The following is a 14,611-nucleotide window of genomic DNA, read 5'->3' on the forward strand; positions in this document are numbered from 1 at the left end:
TAATTGAATGTGGCTTAATCACACATCTTAATAGCTTTCCACGCTCTGAACTCGTTGTTAATTCCAGTAATAAAACGAGATGAGAACGCTGGCTGGGTAATTAGCGAGGAGGCTGGGGAAGAAATTGCTGTTTGATGGTGGGTAATAAAGGCAGCCGTGGTGACCGCTCTCCTGAGCAGCCGCTGCCACCGCCACCGCCGAGCTCCCCGTTCTGCTGACGGAGGGAAACGCTGTTGCTCTGCCCCTCGTGTCCCTGTCCCTGCTGCTGCTCCTCGCGCTCCTTACCACACTGTCCTTGGGCTGGGCCCCCCTCTCTTAGTCTCCTAGCGCGGTCCCGGTCCCAGGTCCCGGTCGCGGAGCGGAGCGGAGTGCGAGGCTGCAGGCCTGCCCTGCCACTAGCCATGCCCCCTGGTGTGGCCAGGGAGCCCGAGGGGGGCCGGGCCCCTCAGGTTGGTCTCTGGCCCCTGGGCCCAGAACAGAGTTCCTCTGTGCAGCTTCTGTCCTCGGCATGGGGTCCGATTGTCCCACGTCCCAGCCTGGGCGTCCCAGGGCCGTCGTGGGGCCTGAAAACTGTTGCAGCTGCTGTGACCTCCTTGTGAACTAGAGCAGCCCGAGCCCCTCCCCCAAGAGGGGGACCGCAGCTGCGTCTTCGGCCCAGCCAGCTGTTGACAGTTGTCTGGAGCAGCCAATCCGAGATGTGAGACTCTGTGCGGGGACCCGCGACGGGTGCGTGCAGAAGCCGAGTGGACGCTGGGCTCCCACCAAGGAGGGCTCGAGACGGGCCGATGCTGGGCTCTGGGCTGAAAGCAAGAGCTGAGGGCCAGCCGTGGCCGGATGGGCGTGCTGAGTTTGCTGAAAAGTGGAAGCATAGAAGGGACACGGGGCGGGGGACAGGAAAGGGGCTCCTGGGTTTGTCTGTCCCAGCCACCGTGGCGTGGCTCAGCGCTGGTGACAGAGAACCCTGGGGGTGAGAGGTTGTCACAGGGGTCCCCCCCGTGAGTGAAGACTGCTCCTCCTGACTTCTCTAGTGTCGTCCTGTGGTTCTGAGACCTGAAGCCGACCCCCTGGGAGCCGGGGGGGCCGGGCACCGGGCGCTGTTCCTAATGGGGGACCAGGTGGTGGCCGGAGGGGGTGCACGCAGCCCAGAGCTGCGTGGAAGTGAGCTCCTCCCTGGTCACATGGGGGGGGAGCAGGGGGGCGCTCTTCCTCTGTGCCTGACGAGGCCCCTCTGTCCTTCTGAAGGGCCGTGTGCCTGTGAAGGTGTCCGAGCTTCATGGAGAACAGAAGACATCTACAGGCCCGGCCGGGCCTCACCGCCGCTGGTGAGGCCACGGTGCTCGCCTCAGCGGCGCCCCTCCTTCCCATGGCCCTCAGGGGTCCCCTGCCCTGATGACCCACCTCGGAAGTGAGGTGCAGCCTGAGGCGGGAGCCTGGTATCGGGCGCCCTTTCCTTTCTCTTGCCCCTCCTCCTAACTGGAAGCTCGCATGTTCTCTTGGTTCCGCTCGACGTCTTGGTCGTTCCCAGAGCAGGGGCTGCTGCGAGCCCCTGGTCAGCCCCTGTCTTTTCCTTGTCTCCCAAAAGGTAGCATTCCCCTCCTGCGCTTTAAAACAGAGGACACCAGGGGCACCTGGGGGGGCTCAGTCATTTGAGCCTCCGACTTCAGCTCAGGTCACGGTCTCGTGGTTCATGAGTTCGAGCCCCGTGTCGGGCTCTGTGCTGACAGCTCGGAACCTGCTTCGGAATCTGTGGCTTCCCCTCTCTCTCTGTCCCCTCCCCAGCTCATGCTGTCTCTGTCTCTCAAAAAATAAACATTAGAGGGGCGCCTGGGTGGCGCAGTCGGTTAAGCATCCGACTTCAGCTCAGGTCACGATCTCGCGGTCCGTGAGTTCGAGCCCCGCGTCGGGCTCTGGGCTGACGGCTCGGAGCCTGGAGCCTGTTTCCGATTCTGTGTCTCCCTCTCTCTCTGCCCCTCCCCCGTTCATGCTCTGTCTCTCTCTGTCCCAAAAATAAATAAATGTTGAAAAAAAAATTTTTTTAAATAAACATTAGAAAAAAAAAAAACTGAGGACACGGTCCCTTTTCCCTGAAGCTAACGGGTGAGAAGGCAGGAGAGCCGCCAGGTGACAGAAAGTCTGAAGTCCCAGAGCGGGTGAAGGTACGAGGGGCTGGGGGCTGTAACCACAGGGGGACCGTGTCTCAGGGAAACTCTGTGTACCAAGCTCCCCCAGGGTGCTCCTGAGGGGAGAAGAGCAGGTTGGAGTCTGATCGGTGGGATCCCATCAAAGCTGCAGCTGGCACCACCGGCCTGATCCTGTTCCCTGGAAGGAGTTTTTTTGGCCACATTTCACCGGGGACGTGAGGCTGGGACCTGCTGCAGACCTTGCCTTGCCGGTGACGGCAGCGAGGAAGTGGGAGTCGGCCGTCTGGAAGGAGAGACCAGAAGCAGTGGGCAGAGCTCGGGTCCGGCCAGGCTCGGGTCTAAAGCAGGAAGCTAGAGGCCGGGGGCCGGGCTCTGCCCTGTGGCCCCCAGGTTGTGGCTCCACCGCGGGACTCTTAGGCCAGTGGCCATACGGTGGGAACGGGTGGGGGCAAGGAGCGGCTCTCACTCTCTGGTTGCTCCCCACTCCTCCCCTTCTGGGGCCCCTTGGGTGCTGACTTGAAGTCGGAGGGAGTTCCTGGGCCGAGGAGGTCTGCCTTCAGTGCACTGCCTTGGGAATCTGCAAAGGCCGGGCCCGAGTCTGGTTCTGCCGCCTTCTGATCATGTGACCTTGGGCAGATTAACCTTCGTGAGCCGTTTCTTCAACTGTAAAGTGGCCCTGGTAACACCCCCTCCTATGTCCTTGTGAAAATACAGGAAATATAAGCTGTGGCCAGAGTGCAGGGAATAGCGGGGCGTATAAGTGGGCAGGTGAGGTGGTGACAACAGTTACTGTTATTTCGCTGGTACCTGTGAAACCGTGGACCTGTCTCTGTATTCCTAAGAATGGCAAAAAGAATCAAAGGCTTCTTTTTGACTGCTCACAAATATTTATTGTCAGGCACTGTTGTAAGGAGTGAGGGACTGTTCGAGGCTCTGAAAGTTCCCTGGGCCCCAGTGGTGGCGGAAGCTTCTGGAAACAGGGCCCAAGTACTCGGTGGCTGGCCACCCAGAGCCTGGAGCAACCCAGTCGTCTGTGTCCTGGGGAGTTTGTCAGTTCCTCTCCTGGCCACGTGGGCCTTCTCTTCCTAAATTCCGCCTCGGTCCGGTGTTTGGCCTCATTTGCGTTGCCTCCTGAGCTGTCTTTCCTCGAGGAGCCCCGCGCCTCAGCTCTTGCTCCACGCCCTTCTTTCCCCCTGGACGCTGCCCCGCTCCTGGCTGAGTCCCCCCAGAGCTGCGCTCGGGTGTCGTCCAGAGGTGGAGATCGGTGGGCTTCCCGGTCCTGCTTTCTAGAACTTGGGCTTTCTCCTCTATCTTTCTGTGTCCTCCGGCGCGGGCAAGACCTGAGTTGGCGGGTCAGCGTCAGGGACCAAGTGCTGCCGAGGAGTGACCCGTCCTAATGAATCTTTGTCTGCTTTGTCCACGTGGCCCTTAGGATTACATGCAGAACATCCACGGCAAGGAGATCGACCTGCTGCGGACGACAGTGAAAGTGCCAGGGAAGCGCCTGCCCCGAGCCACGCCTGCCACAGCCCCAGGCACCAGCCCCCGGGCCAACGGGCTGGCCTTGGAGCGGAGTAACACGCAGCTGGGCGGGGGCACAGGTGAGGTGGCTGCCAAGGTGAGGGGGGTTGGCGGGCACGTGGAGAGCATTGCTTCCTTTCTCTAGAAGAGTGGAGAGTGTGGCGACGGAGGCCTAAAAAGGTAGGCGGCTGTGGGGCCTATTTCGCAGCCTGGGTCCTTAGGGCTCCAGACATGCCTGCCACCCAGGGTTATGCTTCAGGATCGGCTCGGCCAAATGCATTTGCCAAAACGCTGCCCTCACGGAGGTGGCAGGGGTAGCAGCCGGCATACAGCCCGGCGGGTGGTTTGCAGATGGAGCATAGGGCCCGACAGCCTCCTGCCGACAGGTGCCGTCAGGGGTCCTGGGACCATGTGGCCTCGTCTGGAGCCAAGGCTGGCGACGGTGGGACCTCTGGCATGCGTGTCGTGTGGGTGGGGAGGGAGGTGGACGGGGGCAGAGCTCCCTGGGGTGCCCCGGGCAAACGTCCGTGGGGCTGCAGTGAGAGGTAGGGTCTTTGCTCAGAGAGGACGGAGTTTAGAGGGAAGCTAAAAGCCGCGCCGACTCTGCCGTGTGTCTGGCGGTGCGGGAAGAAGGACTAGAGCCTGAGAGTGTGGACTTGGGGCGTGGCGGCTTTTCCTTGACCGGTTCTTACCTTTCCAGATGGTACCCTGAGTTCAGGTGAAGGATGCTTACGTTCCTTTCTGTCTCCGGCTCTTTGTGCCTCCCGAGGCCTCTGTGGCTCCTAAGCCACACTGCTGTCCCGCCCGCACCGAGTCCCCTTGCCCCAGATCCACCTTGGCTTCTGGGCCCTACTGTTGTCCTAGATGATTGGCTCTCCTTGTCCTTGGACCCAGAAACAGCTGCTCACGACACTCTCCCGCCCTCCCAGTTGCTGCGAGGTGCCCCTGTCCCGGGGGTGGCTCTTAGTGGCACAGGTGTGCTGTTCCCCAGAGGGCAGGGAGACCAGGGGGTGCTTCTGCATCACAGCACTAGGCCGCTGCGGGCATTCAGTGGACGGAGGGGTGGGTACTAAGTCCCTGGAGTCGGACGAAACAGACCCCGTAGAACCGCCCCCCTCGGGATGCCGATAGGCCCGCAGGAGCGACTCCGGGTTCAGAGGTCAGACCATGGCCTCCTGCGTGGCCTCCTTGTTTGGGGCAAGTGGGCACGTGGCACCCCGGCCCCGTGGCATTTGTTCAGTCCCCGCTGACCAGGCTGGAGGGACTGCCACCTGCCGATCGAGCCTGTCGGGCCGCGGTTTCGCAGCCCCGGGAAGTGGAGGTCATCCACCCCGCTTTGCGGATGAGGAAACAGAAGGCTCGGCGAGCTTAAGAAAACTTGCCTGTAAGATCCCACAGTAAGTGGTAGAGCTGCGGTTTGAACCTAACCGTGCCTGACTCGAAAAGCCACGCTTCCCCAAGCCACCCCGAGCTCGGACGGAAGCCCTTGACCGTGCAGAGGGGGACCTCTAGTAGACTAAGGGAAGGAAGGAAGGAAGGATGGGTGAGCATCACGGTGGGGTGCTGAGAGCCCCCTGGAGGGGTGCACTAGGGGAAGGGTTGAATGGCAGAAACGGCGGGCCACGTGCTCTGCCCGGAGAGCCAAGTGAGGGCTGCTGGGAAATCGCTGGCCTGCAGGGGCACGGAGGGCTGGGGATCAGCCAGGGCCCTAAGCGCTCCGGAGCTGCACGGAGGCCATGCGGGGCAGCCTCTCATCGGGCTTGGGTGGGGGGTGGGCGTTCTCCTGTCATACCAGAGGATGAGGAAGTGTCAGGACTCTAGGTGGGGAGCCTTTCCTTGAAGTCAGGTAGCCAGGGGAAAGCTGGGCGGCTTCCTCAAAGGGAAACAGTGGGACCCCCTGTCCTGTCACATTCCTGGGCCCTGATAGCCTTCCCCTGGGGAGGGGTGCGCCTGGACGAGAGAGACACGGCACGCTCACCCGCACGATTCCCGGCACCCACGAGCACCGGCGTCCCCAGAACACACAGACGGGGCATTTACCCAAGCCTGTGTCCCCTCCACCGCACGCCGACACCGACCTCGTGCACACTCACACATGTCTCGCGCTCACCGGGCGATGTTAACATCTCATTATCTTTGTTACTGTAATTACATTATCCGCTGCTTTATGCAGAATTATCCTCCGAGGACTAATTGATGGCTCCATGTTTAATTCATTAATCATTAGCATCAAATTCGACAATTACAGTGCACACTGATTGTGGGATTGCAGGCGTAATGAGGGGAGAATTAACAAAGAAAAGGGAAAGCACTTTCCCTCCCTCGGGGGTTTTGAGTTGGGGGGCTCGGGGAGGAAGTTGGGCCTGTGATGTCTTTGGGTGGGGCCTGGGACGAGGCAGGGGTAAGATTTGGAAGCCAGGAGGGGACGGGAGCGGGAGAGGGGTAGGGGGAAGCGAGGTCTCTGAGAATTTAGGAACTGCCTATGCCGCCCTGGAGGGTCTCCTGCCAGGGAGCGAGGAGGGTGCCCCGGGAAGGGCCGTTTGCAGGGAGCTGTCAGCCCAGAGTGGCAGGGGGGGCGGGATTGTGAAGAGAAAGTACCGGCATGTTGCCTCGAGGAGATGGGGGGGACGGGGAGTGGGGCAGGCCGGCAGGCAGTGTTGGCACCACACGTATATTAATAGGCACTTACTGAGCGTCTGGTCCTGCCTCGGGTGTCACGACGAATACAAGAGAAACACAAAACGTGCCTTCCACCTTTCGGCATCGCACGGTCCCCAGAGCACGTTTCTTTACCTTCTAGTGGCTTCAGCTCAGAGCTTCCCATCCCTCGGCTTCCAGAAACTCCGCCCGTGTGTTCCCGGGACTGGTGGAAGCCTTGACTCTTGACGCTTGCTCTCCCACCGTGTCCGGCCCCCGGGCCCTGTCTCTGCCTCCTTACTAACCTCCAGCGCTGGGCTGCCTCTGCTTTTCCAGCACCTCGGGCGTGGTCCACCTGTCCTCAGACTTCCCGTCTCCATTGCCCTCTGGCCTCAGTCCCCATGCTTAGGTGGCCTGAGGTGAGAGGGCAGCGGAGGCCCCGTGGCTGTCCCCGCGGGCTCTCTTTGAGGGACTCCGTGCCGAGGGAGTCCGGCGGGAGTTGTGAGGGCATGCGAGGCCCTCCTGCCCTGGCCTTGGACTCCTGAGCCTTTGGTTCCCCTTGGCTCTGCCATTCCTCCCTGATGGGAAACGAAAGATTAATTTTCTCCAGCCCAACAGGATAATTACTAATACTAATTAGACATAATTACTTGAATTTGATACACTTATTTCTCGTCGGAACGGCACCAAAGCTGAGGCAAAGCAAATGGCATGTGTGGACTAGAATGCAGGGTGCAGGGGCCCGGTCAGGAGGGGAAGGGGGCCGGGGACGGTGGCCAGGCGAGGAGCACCGTGGTCATGGGGGTGTGGGTACCCCGTGCCCCGCTCTTGCAGCTACAGGAAGCGGGCAGGGGCGGACGCGCTCTTCATGGAGAGGGGTGTGAAACGTGGGACCAGCTGCCTCCCGAGCTGTGGAGGGCCCGGGTGAGGCCTCTGGGTCTCCAGCACGCCTGGCCCGGTACCTGGCAAAGCCCTCGTTTTCGGTCAACATTCTGCTAGAATTTCGCACGTTCTGCCCTTAGCCCTACTTTCAGGAAAGTCTGTGTGCCCCTTCCCCAGCCTCCCTTCCCAGTCTGACCCTTCCCCCCCCCCCCACCCCCAGGTGCCCCCTACACGGCCAGCAGCCCGGCCTGGGCTGGCCCTCGCCCTGAGGGGCTGCACCAGCGCTCCTGCTCCGTTTCCAGCGCCGACCAGTGGAGTGATGCCCTGCCCCCAGGTACGCAGGACCCTGTTCAGCGACACAGAGGAGGGCAGCCAGGCAGCGTCTGCAGCCTGGGAGGCTGTGTTGGGATGGTGCCCAGGCCAAGGGGAGGGGCCCAGCAGAGCGCTGCGGGGCCAGCGCTGGGTGGTCTGAGGAACGCTGTAGCCCTTCCCTTCTCCAGCAACCAAAGGCCACTTCGTGCCCGTTTACCCCTTTGCTGCCCCCGGGCCCTGCCTGTGGCTGGCTGGTGCCACAGAGACCTTCCCTCTGCAGCTCGTCTGCCCACCCACCGCTGTCCCCAGGCAGCGCCGGTGGCGCCTCCCGCATCCCCATCAGCCCCCTGCGCAGCCAGCTCATCAGCCTCACCGCGGGGGGGACAGGGAAGCGGCGGAGTAGGGAGGTCGGAGGCTGGGGGCTTTGAACGCGATTGGAAGGCGGCAACTCTCCTACCACGGAGAAGGGGGTTCCTAGAGGTAGGATCCGGGATCCGGACAGTTTTCCCAGGCCTGCTGCTGGACAGGCTGAGGCCCCATCCTGTGTAGCTGGTCAGAAATTCGGCCTTCTCTCTGCCATCCCACCCGCCTTCTACCTTCCTTCCTTTTCTTCCCCTTTTGTCCATTTTTGTGCCTTGCTCACATCCCGACTCTCCCTTCCCCTGATTTCTTCTCCCTGCGTCTTCAGTGAGCACCACTCCCCCCCCCCCCCCACACACGCGCACACACACTGCCCTTCCCCTTCCCCCCTTTCCTCCCCCAATTTCTCTCACCCGTATCCTAACCCTTCGGTCACGGCTCAGCAGTTCTGCAGATTGAAAGGGAAATGGGCACAGGGCTGCCCTCCTTTCCCAGGTAAGGGTGTGAGGGAAGCAGGCCAGTCCAGGGTGTTCCCTGTCCCCTCAGAAGCCCAGGCAAAGCTGTTCCTCCCACTTTGCCTCGGGCGGGGCAGCAGTGCCTGGCTGGCCCAAGACCCATCAACTCTTTTCCCCACGTGCCTCCCAGGAGCCCCTCACAGGCTCCCATCCCCCTCGAAGCACGAACCCCCTAACCCCCGTCTGAGCTCTGACGGCAGGAAAGAACTGGGTGCTCACAGCACAGGGGATCTCCCCCACCTCCTACTCCAAGTGCAAGCGCCCCTGGGGGCAGTGACCACGGAGGGTTGGAGAAGGGGAGCTGAGGGCGCTTCCCAGAGTCCCTGTCCTGACGGCCTGGGGCCCCTCTGTTGAGTCTGGAAGGAGGAAGGCAGGGAGGGAGGGAGCGTGTCTGCCTCTAATGAAGTTTGACATTTAGTGGTGAGCGCCGGGCGGGGTGTGGGAGACGGGAGCTTGATTAGCGCGCTCTAATTGACAGTAATTAGGCAGCTCCCTGATTGTTTCTAATTCTGCTATTAATTGTGAGGAGCGGGGAGTGTGATTGAGGATAAATTTGGTGCGGAGCTGCTGGGGCTTCAGCTCCCTGTGAGTTCCCTGGGCCGCCTTCCGCCCCTCCGGGCTGCCAAAGCCCTAGCCGCCCTGCCCTAGCCGCCGACGATGCCTCCTTGCCTTTCATCCGAGTTCCCCACACTCTTCCCCTTTCACCTTCTCCTCCTTCAAGGCTGGGGAAGCTCTGGGACCTGGGATTGGGACCGGCCGGCCGGCAGACCCCTCCCCGGGGCTCTCCCAGGGTGGTCCAGCTGCAGTTCAGGGTGGAGCTCCCAGTGGCACGAGGCAGGTCTCGCGCTCTGCGCACCCCCCTCCCTCCCTCTTCCCACACTTCTCCCACTCTCCCCTCACCAGCCAGTGGCCCAGCTGAGGTGCTCAGTTCCAGCCCCAAGCTGGAGCCTCCCCCATCTCCCCACTCCAACCGGAAGAAGCACCGGCGGAAAAAGAGCACCGGGACCCCCCGACCAGACGGCCCCAGCGGTGCTGCTGAAGGTTAGGGGGACCTAGAGGGAAACTGGGGCACAGGAGGTGGGCTGTGGGATTCGGGGATAGTACCCTAAAAGCAACACCATTCTTAACATTTTTAGAGTAAGCATTTTGTAATAATAATTAGCAATAACCATACTTCCACAACTTCTTTTGGTAATCTAGACCCAGAATCTTAGAAAAGCACTTTCTTGTGCCTAATTTAAACCCTTTCTACTAAAACGTGAGCTTCTCTTTTATTCCCTGTAGAAGGTAAAAGACGGCAGGCGGCTACTCCAATAGCCCTTCCAAGACTCGGGGGCAGGACCTGTGCTTCGTGTGTCTCTTGTATCAGCCGTTGAGTTTCCTGAGTGCTGGGCACATAACTGGTGCTTGATACGTGTGTCTTAGCTGGCGAGGTCTCTCCTTAGTCGTCTTTAAGCTAAGGAATTCCAGCTCCTCGAGTGTTTTCCACGGGGCCTTTCTCATAATTTGGCGTTGATCATGGCACTCCTCTGATTTTCTCCCAAAGTATCTTCAAAGTGTTCCTCTTCTCAGTGGTTGAAGTCTCTTTGCTCCCAGATAAGTTGAACTTCTCGATGCGTAGTGGCTCATTTCCGCTCCGACTGTCAGGGATAGGGGTGTGGGTGGAGATCACCTCTAGGGGAAAGAGCCGCCCTTCCCAGCCTACCGTGGTGTAGTGATGCTTAGCACGCGTGGCAGGGGACCCAGGTACCCGGGAACTGAGCCCCGCAAAGGGCCGAGTTTGTGCAGTTCAGAGGCTGTACTGAGAGCAAGGTGAGGTGGAATGGTGGAGCCTGGGGAAGGAAGGGTACCAGCGTTCTTTTTCTAGGAGGCAGTTTCTGTTAGAGGTGCCCTTAGAGCAGGAGCCCAGCAGGAAGACGTCCAGGGAATGTGTGTCACTGAGGCGAGAGGCTGCCCGCGGGGCAGAACCTGAACTCCGGCCTTGGGCCTCCCCACAGGTATCTGAGTTGTCTCTCCAGCCCCCAGGACACATTCAGTCTCGGTGCTTGTTAGGAATCGTTCACCCGTAGGGTGGTGACCGCTGGGAATGAGATTTGTGTCGCTGTCTTCTGTTGGCCGAGAGGAGCAGAGCTTGGAACAGCTTCACCACGTCGCTTGGGGTCGCGGTCCGGCCTACAGAGCGGGGCACCACGGCTGTCCTCAGGTCCCTTTCCGCTCACACATCCCAGTTTGTGGGGACAACCTCGCCTCCTCTCCCCATCCACTTGTCCTTCCTGCCTCTCTCTGCCAGGGTAGCGGGGGAGGGGCCCGGCTCCCAGGAGCCCCACGCTGACGCCGTCAGGAATATTGGGTTTAATGAGCTGCAAAATGAGGCGGCTGCAGCTGACATGTACGGATGGTGCCCGCACCCGCCTTCCCCCACCCTCTCCCAGCGTCGCCTCCTAGCACCCGTCGCATCCTTCTCCAAACACCCCGCTCTGCTCCGGGAGGCACCCTGATCCGAGTTCCAGGCCCATTCCTGGCAGTGCCAGCCAGGGACGCGAAGACCTTGCACCCTGTCTTTACCGAGGCGCCACAGGTGGTCGGGAAGAGGGGTTTGAGGGCTGCTCCGCACTCGTGGGCTTGGCCTTGGAGGCTGGGGTGGGGGGAAGAGGACGAGAGCCAGGCAGGCAGGAGAGCGGATGGAGGTGTGGCAGCGGGGCGCCCTCCCTGATGGTGGCAAATATCCCTGTCCCCACAGAGGCGGAGGAGTCCTTCGAGTTTGTGCTGGTGTCCCTCACCGGGCAGACGTGGCACTTCGAGGCCTCGACAGCGGAGGAGCGGGAGCTGTGGGTGCAGAGCGTGCAGGCCCAGATCCTTGCCAGCCTGCAGGGCTGCCGCAGCGCCAAGGACAAGGTTGGCACGGAGGCCCGGTTGGGGTGGGACCCAAGGTGGCCTGGTGACTGACCGCCCCCCCCCCCCCGCCCCGCCCCCGGTCTCTCCCGCTGTGCAGACTCGCGTGGGGAACCACAACGCGGCCCTGGCCGTGCAGGCCGTTCGCACCGTTCGCGGCAACAGCTTCTGTATTGACTGCGACGCCCCCAGTGAGTGTGGAGGCCGGCGGGGCTGGGGTCGGGGTGGCTTTGGGAAAGCCTGACGAGAGCCTTCCGGTGGGCCACCAGAGGGGACCTCCCCGGTGGTCTCACACTGGTTGCCCGTGGACTTCATGCTGCTTCCTCTCCTCGCCTAGATCCAGACTGGGCCAGCTTGAACCTGGGTGCCCTGATGTGCATTGAGTGCTCAGGGACCCATCGACACCTGGGGGCTCACCTCTCCCGCGTCCGCTCCCTTGACCTCGATGACTGGCCACCCGAGCTGCTGGCTGTCATGACCGCCATGGGCAATGCCCTGGCCAACAGTGTCTGGGAGGGGGCCCTGGATGGCTATGCGAAGCCTGGGCCCGACGCCTGCCGGTGAGTGGATGAAGGGGGGGCCCTGCGGCTGGCCAGAAAGGGAAGGGACGGTGGTGCCCAGGTATGGGGAAGATCGGAATGGTGCTGAGTAGCTGCAGCCGTGCTCCAAGGGTTAAAACTGGCTGTTGCTCTGCTCCGCAGTTGGCCCCTTGGGGTGCCCCTCCCCCTCCCCGCCTGTCACTCAGGCTCCTCACAACAAGAGGCCCTTTCTGAGCCTTATCAGCAGGTCAGGGGCCAGCAGGAGGCGCATGCGCAGGGCCCTATCGCTCTGTGGCGTGAAGGCCCTAGCCTGAGCTCTGAGATGGGGAGAATGGGTGGGAGATAGGATAGCGCACGGGCCCCTAGTGTAGGCCCCCCACCCCCTTTGTTCCAGCAGGTCCAGATAAGCTACCACGGGAGCCCTGCCTGGAATCTTCCTGCCCTCTCAGCCCCCTACGTCCCTGCTGCCCCCGAGGGGCCTCTCTTCAGTGTTCCTCCCTTTCAGCCTCTTCCACACCCTTTGCATTACCCACTCTGTGCCGTCCGTTCCCTAGGTTTGTCTCTCCACTGCCCCGTCCTATGCCTTGTCTCTGCCGATTCCCCTTTCGGGGTGCTCCTGCCATTTCCTGACCGCCCTCCCCAGCCCCCGCCCGTTGGCTCATGCCTCGATGGACCTGTGGTTGCAGAGAGGAGAAGGAGCGCTGGATACGGGCCAAGTACGAACAGAAGCTCTTCCTGGCCCCGCTGCCGAGCTCGGACGTGCCGCTGGGACAGCAGCTGCTCCGGGCCGTGGTGGAGGACGACCTGCGGCTGCTGGTGATGCTTCTGGCCCACGGGTCCAAGGAGGAGGTGAACGAGACCTACGGCGACGGGGATGGGCGGACGGCTCTCCATCTCTCCAGCGCCATGGCCAACGTCGTCTTCACACAGCTGCTCATCTGGGTGAGTCGTGGGCTCCCTCCTTGCCTTGCCAGGGCCACCCTCGAAGGCTCCTCTGACCTACCTGATCTCCGTTCTGCCCCCAAGAACCCACACCTTCCTTGCCATGTCGTGCCAACTGTGAAAATGTGCTTCCTTCCGCAGTATGGGGTGGACGTGAGGAGCCGGGACGCCCGGGGCCTGACTCCACTGGCCTACGCCCGTCGGGCCGGTAGCCAGGAGTGCGCGGACATCTTGATCCAGCACGGCTGCCCTGGGGAGGGCTGTGGCTTAGCACCTACCCCCAACAGAGAGCCTGCCAATGGCGCCAACACCTCTGCTGAGCTGCACCGAAGTCCTAGCCTTCTATAAGGCCCAGGAAGAGGGCACAGGGGCCAGAAGGACTCCATGGCCTGGGGCCCCTCCTCCCTACACGCACTGGGGGGAGCCAAGACAGAGAAAGGAAGAAGGAGAGGAAATGAGGAAGAGTCAAACAGAAGAAGAGCCAAATGAGAAAGACAGAGGGACCAGAGGAGGCATCTGGGATTTGAGCTGCAGCAGAGGGGGAGTGGAGGTATTTTAGCCCTCTACCCCACGGTGCCACTGAAAAGGGACAGGACCCTTTGGAGGTACCTGTGAGGAGAGGGGAGCAGGACCTCTCCCTCCTCCAGATTCCTACCTTCTCCTGCCAGCCCCCTGCAAGCCTTCATCCTAAAACGGAGCCTGGACGGATAGGGCACAGGTTGGGGGGTGCTGGATGAAAGAGACGAGGGGGTGATCTGTGAGTCCGTGTAAATTTGTACATTGGAGTATTTATGTTTGTGTACATATCTGGTGTGTGTGATGAGCCAGTAAACCAGACTGTGTGTGGCCTTGTTTTCCCCTTTTATGTCTCTGCCCTTCCAGAAAGGTCCTTCAGCCCTACTTCTTGGTGCTATCTTCAGTCTGTACTCTGGGACTTCCTCCTCTCTCGATTGGCCTGAGGCCCTGAGGTCTCTGCTCAGGCCACTACATGCGTTTCCTTTGGCCCTTTCCTGCCAGCAGCGTAGTTGAGTTTGTGGGTAGCACTGGCTTCGAACCCCGAAAGCAGGTACGGAGCTTTGTGCTTCCTACTGGAAGCTTTCTGCTGCTTCCCCTCCTCACATGCCCCACCCCTACCCTCGGAAAGGTTTTCCGGCTGGTCTCCAGTAACCTCATGCCACACCTGGTGCTGGCCAAAGTGCACCCAGAAGGAGGACAGAAGCGTCGTCCTCTTTCCTAAGAGTCTGGGAAGTAGCTCACACAGCCAGACCTACGGGGAGACGCTCAAGGCGCAGGAGAAGAGTTCTGAGGAAGCCACAAGGGCAAGTGGCTGGACTTTACTAGGGCAGCACTGCCGCCGGGACTCAGGCCTCGGCTTTGCTTTTGAGGAGAGGCGAGGAGGTAGGTCACTGATGCCAGAACCACCACCTGGATTCCCACCAACATCCTGCCAAGCTGGGGGCAGAATCCTGAGCTCCTGTTCCTCCCTCTATCCCTCATTCTAGAAAGACCTGAGGGAAACCCCTCTATACCTATTCTTGAAGGATGAGAACTTGCAAAGTTAAGGTCCCTGCTCTCCAAGGAGCCCGTTTTCCCATCCCTACAACCGCTTTGCTGGTGGCCCCGTCTTTCTCCAATATTTAATGAGTGTACACTGGGGAGCGGGGGGGGGGGGGGCTGGCACTCTGATGGGAACCCACCTAAGTGCAGGTAGATAACTAAGCAAATGCTAAGTAAATGCTGTTCAGAGAAGAAACCAGATTGTATTTTCTTGGTCCGCAGCCCTTTTGCAAGGCTGATAAGAGCCTTAGGCAAAGATCAGGGTAGAACAGAAATAGGGCCTCTGGTATAAGAAGGGGCTCCTGGGCTCAGA

General features: G+C 60.9%; 1 protein-coding gene across 5 annotated transcripts in view; it reads left to right on the plus strand.

The window, feature by feature from the left end:
• AGAP3 (ArfGAP with GTPase domain, ankyrin repeat and PH domain 3) overlaps window positions 1-13,587 on the plus strand; it is a 55,251-nt gene extending 41,664 nt beyond the window's left edge. For 3 of the 5 annotated variants that reach the window (XM_047835676.1, XM_047835667.1, XM_047835658.1), the window contains 8 exons: window positions 3,574-3,742; window positions 7,402-7,515; window positions 9,272-9,409; window positions 11,109-11,263; window positions 11,361-11,451; window positions 11,598-11,820; window positions 12,486-12,741; window positions 12,883-13,587. In XM_047835676.1, the coding sequence (XP_047691632.1) occupies window positions 3,574-3,742; window positions 7,402-7,515; window positions 9,272-9,409; window positions 11,109-11,263; window positions 11,361-11,451; window positions 11,598-11,820; window positions 12,486-12,741; window positions 12,883-13,089 (1,353 nt within the window). In that variant the 3' untranslated portion in view covers window positions 13,090-13,587. The remainder of the gene's footprint in view (window positions 1-3,573; window positions 3,743-7,401; window positions 7,516-9,271; window positions 9,410-11,108; window positions 11,264-11,360; window positions 11,452-11,597; window positions 11,821-12,485; window positions 12,742-12,882) is intronic. The other 2 variants (XM_047835697.1, XM_047835688.1) reach the window with 1 other exon arrangement.
• The last annotated feature ends 1,024 nt before the right edge of the window (window positions 13,588-14,611 follow it).

This window comes from Prionailurus viverrinus, chromosome A2 (assembly GCF_022837055.1).
Source record: "Prionailurus viverrinus isolate Anna chromosome A2, UM_Priviv_1.0, whole genome shotgun sequence".
In the NCBI taxonomy this organism is placed as follows: Eukaryota; Metazoa; Chordata; class Mammalia; order Carnivora; family Felidae; genus Prionailurus; species Prionailurus viverrinus.